The sequence below is a fragment of the Neltuma alba genome, unplaced genomic scaffold (genome assembly GCF_004799145.2).
Source record: "Neltuma alba isolate B1F8T4 unplaced genomic scaffold, ASM479914v2 tig00010409_pilon, whole genome shotgun sequence".
NCBI lineage: Eukaryota > Viridiplantae > Streptophyta > Magnoliopsida > Fabales > Fabaceae > Neltuma > Neltuma alba.
The window spans coordinates 244,439-258,453 of NW_021635311.1; the positions used below are offsets into that span (position 1 = coordinate 244,439).

The 14,015-nt window shown below is 35.2% G+C and overlaps 1 protein-coding gene across 1 annotated transcript; it reads right to left on the reverse strand.

The window, feature by feature from the left end:
- Positions 1-1,926: 1,926 nt before the first annotated feature.
- Positions 1,927-12,797, reverse strand: LOC114756440 (ABC transporter G family member 32). The gene is made up of 24 exons (XM_028945388.1): positions 12,406-12,797; positions 12,016-12,136; positions 11,551-11,639; positions 11,001-11,085; positions 10,354-10,513; positions 10,207-10,283; positions 10,070-10,123; positions 9,468-9,558; positions 9,081-9,382; positions 8,725-9,006; positions 7,977-8,293; positions 7,689-7,849; positions 7,497-7,600; positions 7,149-7,308; positions 6,925-7,044; positions 6,741-6,832; positions 6,323-6,655; positions 5,949-6,239; positions 5,554-5,637; positions 5,323-5,456; positions 4,996-5,223; positions 3,889-4,060; positions 3,531-3,785; positions 1,927-2,451 (listed from the first exon to the last, which is right to left on the reverse strand). Exons 1-24 carry the CDS (start codon positions 12,678-12,680, stop codon positions 2,179-2,181), a joined length of 4,260 nt encoding a protein of 1,419 aa, XP_028801221.1. The 5' UTR covers positions 12,681-12,797; the 3' UTR covers positions 1,927-2,178.
- Between the last annotated feature and the right edge of the window lie 1,218 nt (positions 12,798-14,015).

Genomic DNA, 14,015 nt, shown 5'->3' on the forward strand with positions numbered 1-14,015 from the left:
AATTCTAATAATTTTATGCTTACATTAAGCTTCATTTCATGCAAGCACTCTCAATTTAAATTATGTATAATTTTCATGGAAGAGCTAATAAATCATAGTTAAAACCCTTAAAATGATATAAAATAACATACGAGAATTGTATTTGATCAAACAAACCATAGACATCAAAACAAATAAAATATTAAACTTCCACTTGTAAGCCCAAAAGATTATTAACACTTCCAAGACCCATCGAAACTTGAGCGTCATCTCAAACCAGCTACAACACCACCCAGCTAAACACTGCTTGGAGTCCCAAAGAGCTGGAACATTTAGAAAGATTTGATAAAATAATTTTTACTTTGATTTTTCATTCAAAACATTTTTTATTGATTTTTTCAAAAATAATAAATAATGAACTAATTTTTAAAATTATATTGATCATTTACTTATTATAATAATTAATTAACATAAATAGTATTTAACATCACCTTTTTTTAATTACTTCCAAAACCACCGATAAATCACATATTAATTAATTCATTATTATTTCTTATGAAAGATTAGACCTGTTTTATTTTATTTTATGTAATTTCATTATTTGAGTTATTCATTTGTACTTCTGTTTTCTGGGGTAAGAGGAAAGTTGAGTCTCAGAGGAGACACCTCTACTGGAAGAGTTGGCCATGAACAACCAAATTAGTCAGTTGCTTGGATTCCTACTAATAGAATTCAAAAAAGGTGCTGAATACCGTATAATACCAAAAAAAAAAAAAGTTAACATCTGATGGTCTAATACAATAAGTAGGAAATGAGAATCAACAAAAACTAAAATATGGCAGTAAACAATATCCATTGATACCCATTAGCCAATTCCTCCCCTGTTCGCCTCCTGGCGTAAAGGAAATTGCTGTCAACGTCTTCAGCATGGACTTGGCAAAGAATGATAGAAGCTAGAAGAGGTTGTGATTCGTGAATCAGACTAGAAGGTCCCAAATTCCTTGAAGCTAAAGTAGCCAAATAGTTGGCGGTAACATTTCCCTCACAGTGAATTAGAGAGAAGGAGATCAAACCTAGCTCATTCAACACATCAAAGACATCAGCTAAAACTCCCTGGAATTATCGAATGATAAATGCTTTATTTAAGGAACTAGGTGGCCAAGATTCCTCATGCCATCAATCCTCTTGAGTCTAAACTCTACACCATATATTACTTCAGTAGCCTGTTACCTCCTGATAAATATAAGGGTGACGGGAAATGAAGTAGGCGGAACATGTTTATCTGATCTATTCCTGCATTTCTAACATGAACTGCATGAGTTTTGATCCCTATCATATTGAGCTTTGATCCCCATCACATGGAATATGGGCCTTTTGTCCTAATTCAAATTCATCGTTGTAAATACATTTTTGTTTTTTGGTATTATTACTGGTACCTCTTTGTTTATGTTCATTTAAAATTGTTTTAATAAGATTAATATATCAAAGGAGATGTTAATTGTGTAATCAGTTTAAAACGTACGATTTTGAAGTGTTACTTTAACGGGCATAGGCCAAATCTGCCCAAAGATAAATCTAGTTCTTATTTTGTGGGTGTGAAGAATTATATGTAATTTTGAAATCAAATAATATTAAGGGACAGCAATAAAGATTCGTCCCAAGATCATAAGTTCAAATACCACCAATAATGTGAGGATATTATTAGCAATTAGCAAGCGATCTGTAAAATCAAATATACGAGGTTTGTATAACATATTTTATTTTATGAAAAGTTTATATACATTTATAAAGTAAGATGAAGATTCTATAATTTAAGTAAAACAAAAAGGTCATTAGCATCTTTGACTCTAAATTTTAAAGAGAAGAGGGGGAAAAAACCATCCATACTTCCACGGTATCTACAACTATAACAAGCAGAGGCATAAAAATTGGCACTTGATTCATAAATTTGTGATGAAAGATAATAATAACAATAATAATAATAATGTCTCTTTACAGTAAACTATAATTTGAATTGGGTGGAACACAGTAATTCTTGAAAACGTAAAATCTTATTAGTTTATGTAAACCCTAAAGAAAGGCATATTTGTTTGGCGCAGGGTAATAATCGACTATACAAATAACAAATGGCAAACTCAATTGGAAAAATTTGCACAATCTTAGTAGCAGTAACAAAACTCTCACGGCACACCAACCCTGTCATCTCCTTTGGAAATTGAAGGATTTAATTGCAAAGGCAAATATTATTGCAAAAAATATGCAGAAACCAGGCACCATTATGGCAGCAATGCACAAGAAATCATGCTTATAACCAAACACTTCAACCAGAACCTGCTTTATGGGTCTCAAGCTTATTCCATCAGATAGCTTCACAAGTTTATAATCATCACCATACTGAGAAGTTACCAGGCCATAGAGAGTCCAGGCTACAGGGTTTGCCCAGTAATACCATCTCCACCATATTGGAATTCTCTGAGAATGAGATCAGAACCGTTTATACTCAGTATTAAATATCAACACAACAATAAAAAAAAGCTTTATCCCACTAGATGAGGTTGGCTACATGGATTGCACAACGCCATTGAGCCCTATCAGTATTAAATATCAATATAAAATTTAAAAGATTTACTGGAAATCACATTTGCCATTTGCTATAAGTGTCCAATGGTGCAGCTCATTTTTCCATCTATACTCTTGCCGATCCGAAATGTAACTTCCTCGTAAGGAAAATTTGTTACATGATTAACTACTCGAAAAATGGAGCTCTATTTTTCTATAATAAGAATATAAACTTGGCTTCCTCATGAATTTACGAAGATCTAAGACTAATGATTAAATGACTTTAAGATAAAAGCGGAAATTATTACATATTATTACATGATACCTTACCTTATTAATGGATCAAGAAAAAGTTCTAGAAGAGATACAATCTTTTGCATGTGAGATTAGGAGACCTCCTTTTCAAAATAACAATTTTCAAGAGTCTTGTTAAACTATATGATAGACATTGGCAGAGGTGGAATTATGGTACCTGGGGCAGTCAATTTTGATTCTTTCTTTTTTTTCTTTTTTTTTTTTGGCTTATGGTTGAGGGATTTGTAAGTTATTAAATGCACTGAAATTTCGGTTGAAATTTCTATCAGTAAATTCAAAAGAATATTATTGAAATTTGTTGTCTCTAATTAAAATTATTTTAAACAATTTAATTATTTTACGGATAACAATCATCATGATCAAAAGCGAACAAAATTCAAATCAAATTTATCAACAATTATAACTATTCCTTCAGTAAACAAAGATAAGCAAACCGAACGAAACCCAGGAAACACCTAGATATGACAGCCAATATTTCTAGCAAAAACAATCATTAAAAATGTGGTTTGGTAAAACAAAATCACTTTTCCAACTTTGAATCTCCATCTACACCCGATCACCAAAGCTAAAATGTTTTAATATAGGCATTAAAAGGTCCAACATCAAATGTAAGCATTCCTTAATCAACTAAAAACGTTGACACTAAACATATTTAGAAAGCAAATGAGTTCCCATACCTTATGAGGGATCATGAAACCGCTGAAGAGATTCCACAGCATATAAAATGGAGCAGCAATAATGGCAGCAACATGATGATTTGGTGTGACGGCCGTGGTCATCATTCCATAGAAGGTAAAATACAGCATGGTAAAGTACATGAAGAATATGTACCAAATGAACTTAACAGCACTCCACTCAAAGCAAGCCATGGAATAGAATATTGAACAGTATATAAGAGATTGGGCAAATACGTAAGGAAACTCAATAGCACCCTGCATAACCACAAGTTTTTGTTTGAATCAAAAGTGCAGAAAGATCATCACCAAAAAAAAAAACAAAAGTTGCAGAAAAATGCGTGTTCTGATAAAAATAAACCTGGGCAAATGCAAATGGTAAGGCTGAATACATCCCTGCTGCTCTTTCTCGATATGAAACAAATCTTTCAACAGAAAGAACAGGTTGAACAGCCGTGCCGTTTGTGATGCCAATAAATAGAATTGCTGCGTACATAGATCCCATGGCATTAAATATATCTTGCTGCGATTCCCTGTGAGAATACAATAAAGTTGCCAGTTGATACAGGAAATCAGAATTAATGAAAAATAGTGAGAGATTTGCTAGTACATTAATTAGGGCCAGTAATAGATATTGAGGTTGCATTAGAGCATTGAGAGTGATTCATTAATCATCCCAATCATAAGCAATCATTCAAGGAGCAGATATCATTTTAACGTGTGAGATTGGTCTTCACCACATATTGACCAAACTTTCGCAACATAACAAAGTATGTCTCTTTCAACCAGTTGTCACTAACCCTATGAATGGGAAGAAACTTAGGGAGGAAAGAATGCTAGGAGGTAAAACAACCTATAAAGTAGTAAATTTTTGAGTTAATATCATTTGTAGTTCTTAAAATTTGACCTTATTTTGGTTTTAATCCCTAATTAAAATTTGAAACCAACGGTTTTGGTCCCCTAAAAATTGAAACAAATGGTTTTGGTCCCTGAAATTTAACCTCATTTTGGTTTTGGTCTTTATTTCAGAAACCAAAAATTTTAAGCTGGATCAAAATGAAGTCAAACTTTAGGGAGCAAAACCACTAATTTAGAATTTCACATACCAAAACCAAAACGAAGTCAAATTTCAAGGAGTAAAGCCACTAGGTTCAAATTTCAGGGACTAAAAATAGAATTAACCTTAAATTTTTTTACTATTTTTTGGAAGATTTTCTTTCCAGCATTCCCTCCTCATTTTCCTCTCAGTTTTCGCTTCATCTAAACATAGCCTAAGGGCTTTATACGCTTGTTCTATGCATGCGCTAAGAAACAAGCAAGGAAAAACACATTTATGGATATCATAGCTACCTACCACTAGCAAGACCATGTTGTAACAACGGACACTAACAAAATTCGCAACGTAGAGCCAAGGAAGGTGCTAAGATTGAAAATGTTACAGAACAATATAAAATGCAGGGCAAACGACCTTTTGGCACCAAATCTCCAGCATATAGTTCCCAACATCAATGAGATAATGACAGTGTAGAAGAAGCGAACAGCAGTGTATTGTGGGTTACGCCAATAAGATAGATTTTGCTTCCAGAGGCAAGTTAGGAACTGCTCAAAATATGACCGACAATACTTGCTAGGAAAACTCAATTCTTTTGAATTACTACTGGGCTTGCTCAAGGTTTCAACCAAGTCTTTGTTTCGCCTGAAAAGAAAAGAATAAAGATGGTATCAATAAGAGAGCAGCAGTTGCATATAGAGCTCTCAATTTGTGTAGAAAAGTTGACTTAAGAATTGCATTTACAGAAATAAGCTTGATCTTCTGTAGATTTCAGCAAAATCCACTCCTAGACGACTTTCTTCCAAAGGAGAAGTAACCTCCAGCATCCATGTAGAAGGGTTATATCCTGTTCTAATCTTTGGAACACCTTCAATCGACTGCAGAAGAAAAATTCGCACAAGAATTAGTGAATTTATTTTCATCATCACTCAATGAATGAATTATTCTATAAAAACTAAGTGTCCATTTGCAGACCTCAAAATAACTTATTAGCTCACAAGACTTGGGGCCGAGCGGACCAGCATATATTAGCTCACCCCCCCGCTTCATACACAGAAGCTGCCAAAAGTTTGGAAAATGGTTAGACCTGTGACTATATAGAAATGCTTTGAGAAAATCATGAAGCATAAAATATGATCCCTCGAACTATTGATCTGATTGGATAATTGATAGAATATTAGATACTAGATAAAGATAAAACAGCTACAGTTTAAATTTCCGCAGCCATGCATGATAGAAACACATATCAGGTTATCACAAAAACATTTACATAATTCACACAAAGGTTAGACACTGCCATAGTTGAATCCTGCCTCAAATACTCACTATTAAATGAAACAAATCTGAGAAAACTCTTTCATTAGCAATACCTCATCAAAGGATTCAAATATTTCTATGCTAGGCTGATGGATTGTGCACACAATAGTTCTCCCAGTATTTACTATATTCCTCACTGTTCGCATCACAATGGCAGCTGCCCGAGCGTCCAACCCTGATGTGGGCTCATCCATAAAGACTATAGAAGGGTTGGCAACCAGTTCAATTGCTATAGTTAACCTTTTTCGTTGTTCTGTTGACAATCCATCAATTCCAGGTAAACCCACAAGTGCTCCACTCAATGAAGTGAGCTCCACAAGCTCCATTACCTCCTCAACAAAAGCCTGACCATCAAAATTCCTGGAAAAATCATTATGTGCCCATGGTTTGGGGGGGAAAAATGTTATGTCATGTTTCATTTTTCTACCTTTTGTATCTCCAAGCTAACATCTGAAGGTAATCGAAGCCAAGCAGAGAATAGTAGTGATTCCCAGACAGTCAAGCAAGGAGAATGAACATCAGTCTGCTCACAATATCCAGAAATTCTTGCAAAAGTTTCTTGTCTTTTTGGATAACCAGAAATGCATATGCTCCCTTCTATGGTTCCACCAGTTTTTCTTCCAGCCAATACATCCATAAGAGTGGTTTTTCCAGCACCACTGACTCCAACCAATGCTGTGAGCACCCCAGGCCTAAAAGCTCCTGTAACATTAACTAACAGCTGCAACCTGTCTTCTGATATCCCTTGTTGTTTCAATTCCTGAAGCAAAAATATTTATATAGAAGAGGAATTAATCTAATGAATAGAATAAACAAAAATCAAGAAATAAGCCATTTTTACGCACCATGGGGACATCCACATAGTAATTGATATTGCTGAAAGCCATTGAAAGCGGTTGAAAAGGAAGAACCATCCCTCGTTGCTTAAAATGCTTTCCTATGTAATGGCAATTGAATAACGTCACTTCCCAATTACGTATAGAAACAGAAAATACAGAAGGATAAAGATGTGATGAATAGTTTACAGACCATTTGATGATGAATGCCGGAAGTACTCCCTCAGCTCAATAACAGAACTTTCGCCTCTTCTCCTCCTTTCTCTTTCTTCTAGCTCCTCCTTTGAGACAACAGCTTGTGGCCTGCCCCAAGCTGAACAAATTATATGAGAGATTTCAGATTCATGCAGCACCACGAGCCAAAGTAAAATTAAATTATTTGAGGGCTTAACCAAGAAAAAAAAAAACTCGTCTTACGATTAAGGTAAGCTAGGAAGATAGTAAATAATGTATTGAACAAAATCGTATATCCAACCATTGCACCAACACCAATCCAATACCAATAGCTCTCTGGATACAAACTCCGCTCTCTTAATAATGCTTTACCCAACGGAAGTGAAGTATCATTTCCAGCAGGCTACAAAACGAGAAAACAAAGCGTGTGCTTCAATGCAGTGGAAAAAAAAAGTGCTAATTAGAATTATGTTAAAACCTCAAAAAGTTGCCACTGCATCTCTGGACGATCCAAAATGATAGTTTCAAGGTACCGCAAGGTATAAAAAAATTCCACAGATGATCATAACTACTAAGGAACAAGGATCATACCTTATGCCATGAATGTCCAAGGAACTCATTTGCAGAAGCCGAATTTTGTCCATACATTAGCGGAGAAATCCAAAAGCCCCATATCCACCAACGAGGTATACGGTCTGCTCAAGAGGAGGAAATTTTAAGTGGGAAAACTATGGTTGTCAAAATAAATTTAAGAACATGAAAAGATTGCAACTCCAATTTGACCTCTTGAAATTATGTATCCTCCAAGGGCCATCACAATCAACATGGCAAAGGATCCGAAGGTATTGGCTACGATCATATTCCTGCCCAACGATCCTATCAAACGGAAGAGACCAATTGACATTTGGTGTAGAAGGAAATATAGCAAAAACTGCTTTAAAAATCTGCACACCCAGAAACACATAATTGTCATGAGGGGAAAAAATATAAAAAAATTAAAATTAAAATTAAAAAGGTAAACTACTATAATATAGAACAATGCAGAGTGTACTCTGGACACTCTGGCTTTACCTAGAAATAGCAGGATCATATCCAATCGTGTAGTACGAGACTACAACCCAGCATCCGGCCTCCATGAGGGAAGTTGGAACACTAAGGAGCCAAGAAGGGAGTGTATAAACCCAACTAGGATAGAAGTGCAAGTCTCTGTGCTTGTAAAGTACTGGAAGCTTTGCAACCAACATTGATACCTCCGTAAAACCATTGAACAGAATAATTACCATAGAAAAGTACAGCGCCCCCAGATATATGCCTCCATCGTCTATTGTGTCTTTATGCATTGTTGTCCGGAAGAAAACACTCATTGTGATCAAAGCAACCAAAAGAAGCTGAAAATAATATGGAACTTGAGATCAACCTTAAAACCCTTGCTGGTTCAAAACCGAAGCAAAAGATAGATTTATAATCAAAGAGCATAAGAAAACAACAAACAATAAACTGACTACCGACAGTCAAAATATTGAAGTCGATAGCCAGAATTGCGAAACTCTTCGGTATTTTTAAAATATACCGTATGATATGAGGTAAGTTTAAATAAAAACAAGGACAGCAAGATATGAAAAAATATGATGTCAAAATATGAGAAAGGCAAGCAATGTTATCAAAAGGACAATAAAACTAAAGGCAAGTATCCAATTTAAAATGCGGGAAGAATGGTTTGATTTTAAGTGGCAAAACCGCAAGAGTTACCCTCATAAAACAACCTGTATAAACGGGCAATTATTTTTGGCTACGACAGATTCCATAGTGGTAAGTTTACCTGAACAAATTTAAAGACATAAATAAATGAATTTCGCTTCATTAGTAGCCTCTGCCATTGGTAGCTGGTTTTGAGCAATTCAAGCCCTTTCGCTCCGTAGTTAGTTGTTGCCAAGGCTGCTGGGTGATTAAAGCGTTTATTGAAAGGAACTTTTAGTTCCTCTGACAAATTCTTGCCATCGCGATATAAAGCAAAAGCTTCTGCAAACTGCCCAACGGGTATGTACCGGTAAGGACGGTCGAGAACAGACCAGTACTGTTCTTGGTCCTTCTTCGATGTAACCTGTTTACCAGAACTTGAGCAATGACTAAAAGTATTGGAATAGGCAGCTATATTATAATATATTTACCACTCACTTCTTGCAAGAAGTCTGCCACATTCTTTCGCTCAGGACAACTAAATCCCATCAATCTGAAAAATTCAAGAGTAGACTCACGAGGTCCCTGATACACAATCTGACCCTCGCACAAAAGAATGACATCATCAAACAACTCATATGTCTCGGGAGCTGGTTGTAGAAGAGATATGATAGTGGTTGTATCAAGCGCACGGGTGGAATGCTTAAGATATTTGACAATTTGGTAAGTAGTTGAACTATCAAGGCCAGTTGATATTTCATCCATGAACAAGACTCTTGCTGGCCCAACCAGTAATTCACCTAGTAATGATACACACCAGGTGAAAATCCTGTATATGAATTTGACTTGGTGATGCACGAATCAAAGCTATACGCACTCACATACCTGTTGTAAGACGCTTCTTTTGCCCTCCTGAAATGCCCTTCAGCATTTCATCTCCTACCAATGTGTCAGCGCACATGTCCAAACCTAATATCTTTGTCATGAATATTTTAGTACTTAGAAGATTTATAGAACTAAACAAGAAAATACCCCACAAATCTAATATAATACTCGTCTACCGTTATAACACATACCAAGACACTTCTTTCATCATTCAATTCTCTAGGAAGAGTCCAAAAAACCGTATCAATAGGGACATTACAAATGTCCTTAAGTTAAATGATACCAGGATAAGTCACTTGTATATTTAATGCTTGTTTTTCTATTTTACACCCATTTAATTCTCATTGGAAATAGATAAAGTATAAAGAAATATGTGAATGATTTGCAAAAGCAGGTAGCAAGAAAACTTTAACAAGGGTAAAATCAGAAAATTTTGTCAATTTAATGCAGTCCTTAGTATGTGAAGTGACTTATATTAAGTACTAGAGTGGTACTATATTACTTTTGTTTTTTGGGGTGTAGAAGTGATCAAACATCTCTAGTCATAATTATCAAGGCAGTTATTTATGCGTTCAGGATTCAAAGGCTAACAGCTGTAGTACCTTCATGACGTATTCCACAACAAGATTTGTTTCCTTTTCACCAAGTGCTAAAGCCTACAAAAAAGAAATTATATTTAATTAAGCAGTGCCCATAAGTTACAGTAATTAACCAAGAAAGCAAACATTATAGGAAGCACCTTCATAAATATATCAAGATCTTCATCAGGTTTTATCCCAGAATTCTTTTCTCTTCTGGCGAGTTCCAGCACCATATCTGTTAAGAGTTGAGAATTTAGAATTCAGCATTTAAATGTGCAAATTAACAGAGTCTCCTAAGAGCATACCATGCTTAAATCCAACGCCTTGACAGCGGCCAGCAAAATCAAGAGTTTCCCTTACAGTCATCTCTGGCACGTGTGAATCTTGTTGGCTGACATAAGCAGCTGTTTTCTGAGGAACAAACTCATTGAGAGTATGCCCATTGTATGTAATGCTCCCTGACATCTTCAAAGGGCATACCAATATAAATAAGCAAGAGAAAGGATAACAAAAAAGAAGCCACAAGTCAAACTGGAGTATTATAGACTAGTTTATCAGTGAATTAGCCTGCTTCGAATGTTTAATCTGACTAAGTTAAAGAAGGCGGATATCCAAAACCTCAATGTGAATAAAAAGTGAATATATCAAGGAAGAATTACTAAAAAATCTCAAAGAAGGAAGATAATTACTAAAATGTCTCAATGACAAGCTAGCTGGTTATTTGCTATTCTAGGACTTAGCATTAGCTTAGTTGTTATTGGTATGGGATGTTTTTATAAATATGTTCCTTCCTTGGGGCGATGACGTAAAACCCACCGCAGCAAAGCTTAAGCGCGCAGCAGCTCCATTAATTTCGAAGAAACGTTTGATTAGTATATGATGTGCATGCTTGGGATTATGCTTAAATAGAAAATCTAATTCAAGGTCCTCAGGGCGTTGAAAATCTGAGTACCTGCAAACCAGGCCCCAGCCTGCCAGCAAGAGCTAAAAGTAGTGTCGTTTTTCCAGAGCTTGGCGGGCCCAACAGCAGAGTCAATCTTTAAGAAAATAAGACCAACGTGAGCTAATCAAACTCGAAACTCCTCTAATTTCAACGCAAGTATTTAATGCCTGAGCACAAAGATGCCAAGTAAAATGAAGCAGCGAATAAAATGTTTATTATGAGTGACGGTGCGGCTGAACAAATCCGTCAATTTTAAAAATATAAAAAAAAATGGGGGGAAAAACTCAGAATGTTAGAAACCTAGCATTCAAAATCGCAAAATTTGTTTTTTGGCCTGAATTCAAAATCGCAATTGAAGGAAATGTTTTACTCATTTCTACGCCAAAAAAAAATAATGATCCAATAAATGTTGATTTTATCTATAAAAATTAACTGTACAAAGAAATAAAAGTAGAATGTATAAATAGCTTTAAAGGTAAGACTATAGCTAGTAACAGCAACCAAAAAAAAAACAAAACAAAAGCCAAACTTGATAAAAAAAAAAAATTTTACCACGTACCTTGAGGGTCTGATAATCCCACTAATGTCGGCTAGAATTGTCAATTTACTTCGCTTTCTCTTGTATAGTCGCAATTGTCTTAAAAGAGCCTAAACGATAATAAGACAGAAAATTACACAACGATCGTGTGAGATGACCAAACAACCACCCGGATTAAGGAGGAGGCCATTTTAGTAGTGATAAACACTGTGATGCTCATTTTCATCAAAATTAGCTTTAATAATCTAGATTTAAAAATTTGAACTAGTAATTTTTAAATAAAAATTTATTTTTTTAAAAAACTCACTGTTAAAAGATTACATTTATCTTGGATTATGTACATATTAAAAACAAAATATTTTTAAAAAACAAAAAAATATTAAATATGAAATTTTAATTTGATGCCGTAAGCACTAACTGGTTCTGATTAAACAGGAGCCAATAAAAATTAACCAAAATAAAATGGACAAAAACAAGAGAAATTGCCTCGGTCATATTGTAGATAAAATTAGGAATCGTCGGCAGGGCTCTGCTTCCAACATGAACATAGGTTTCAACTGTCAACTGTTGAAATCGAACTTGAATCTTCGGAAACCTCAGCTTTACCCTGACAGAGATCATTCATACCGTCAAAATAAAATAACGAAGATTTGTGTTCTCCCGATTGAACCAAAGCAAAGGTATAGAATAAGAACCAGTTGAGACAAATTTTTATCCCTTTAGGCATATTTCGACCTCTGAACACTCAAAATGAGAACATATAGAAGCACACGGGCAATGATCTCTCAGGCACGGTAAGATTATAAATAACTTTGCATTCCTCCTAATCGCACAATTTCCTGGAAACTAATCAAGTAAAACTCGAGAGAAAATTACTTGTCATATCGGCTTCTCATCTGATCGAAGAACTTCTCTGGGTCATCGCCAACGGAATTAGCCAATCTCTCAAGAACAAGAATCCGCTCCTGTGCCTCGAGCTCGCTCACATCGATCTCCTTTTTCTCACCTGTAAGATCCTTAAAAATGCCTCTGCGTGCTCGCGAGTACGTCGGCAGCCTCTCCAGTGCGGCCCACCGGAGCGCCTCCTCGTCGTCCAAGTCCTCCCTAAACGACGCCGATCTGGCAAAGGCATTCTTGGCGGAGTTCCACATGGCGGCCGCCGCAGATCTAGCACACCTCTATCTCCCCCAAACACCAACCAGCCCGTAGCGTTTGAATGAAGGTGAATATCAAAGAAAGAGAAAATAGAGAGAGAATGAAGTATGTTGTGGCAAGAATGAGATAGAGTGTGGGTGTGTGTTGTGTTGAGAGCGCTTCTAAATTCCAAGAGAGGATTGGTGGTTGAGCTCAGCATTAATGGCCGCCCTCGAACCTTTGTTTCTTTCACTGAGTTGGTTGCCAGCGTTAAAGAGTGATGCAAGTGATCACAGTGCGAGCTAGTACCCTCTCATTCAATAGCCGCGGGGAAGACAAATTTCGCGGATGTTGGCATGCTTTCCCACGCGCCCCGTATTACAAACTACGTTACTCGCGTTACTATTGTATTTTTGGACCACGTTGCTTGCCATGCTTAAGGACCTCTTCTTTACCCTACAAGAAATCAAGAATGCTCCCACGCCAGTCTCGTGTTATTACAGTATTTTTTAATAATTAAATTTTATTTTTAGAAAACGAATTGAAAAAAATTATTTGTAATCTTTAAAGTTATTTTTTTTTACTATATTTTATATTATTGTGCCAAACAAATCCCAAGACACCTTATGTGTAATACATGTTGCTACATGTCCATGGAGGGAAAACGTGAACGATTAAATTTAATCCATGTGCTCTTGTAAGTTGTAATAATTGCGAAAGGCAAAAGTTGGAAAATGAGAGTTTGATTTAGGCCGGCAAAAAAAAAAAAAACGAATTATGAGAATTTGATAAACGCACTTGCGAAATTGACAGCAGTTATTAAACCGCTTTAGTTAATAAGCAATGAAAGGGATGTCCTACATTCTTATATCGTTAATATAAAAAATATTTAACTAATTTAAATAGATTAAAAAAATTTGTTAAGTTAGTTATTTATAACAAATATAGATTGAATTATCTAAAGTATTATTTTAATTATGACTACCTTGAATTGAATATTCCTATTAATATGTATAATCAATATGAAAATTTCAGATAATGAATTATAAATTTGAGAGACAAAGTGAATTGATATCTTATATTTAGGACCAAATATAATTTCCAACTACACTTATATAGTCCAACGGTAGTATTTGAAGAAGTTCGTATAAACAAAATATTGGTAAAAAATAATACTTGCCAATCATACATGAAAAAGCTAGTTAAAATATTTATTTTGATCCTAAATATAATGTTTAAATCAAATATGTCTTTTATATTGATAATTTTTGATCAAATAATTTATATTGATTGCATATATTAACAAGGAGTTTTTCTGTTTATCATTAGAGTGGTTCAACAAATGATTGAAA

Coding starts and splice junctions, on each gene's coding strand:
- LOC114756440 (XM_028945388.1), bottom strand. CDS start 12,680: ATGTGGAACTCCGCCAAGAATGCCTTTGCCAGATCGGCGTCGTTTAGG. Junction 9,007..9,080: donor TGGCAGACTTCTTGCAAGAA/GTGAGTGGTAAA, acceptor TCTGGTAAACAG/GTTACATCGAAGAAGGACCA. Junction 3,786..3,888: donor TACCATTTGCATTTGCCCAG/GTTTATTTTTAT, acceptor GTGGTTATGCAG/GGTGCTATTGAGTTTCCTTA.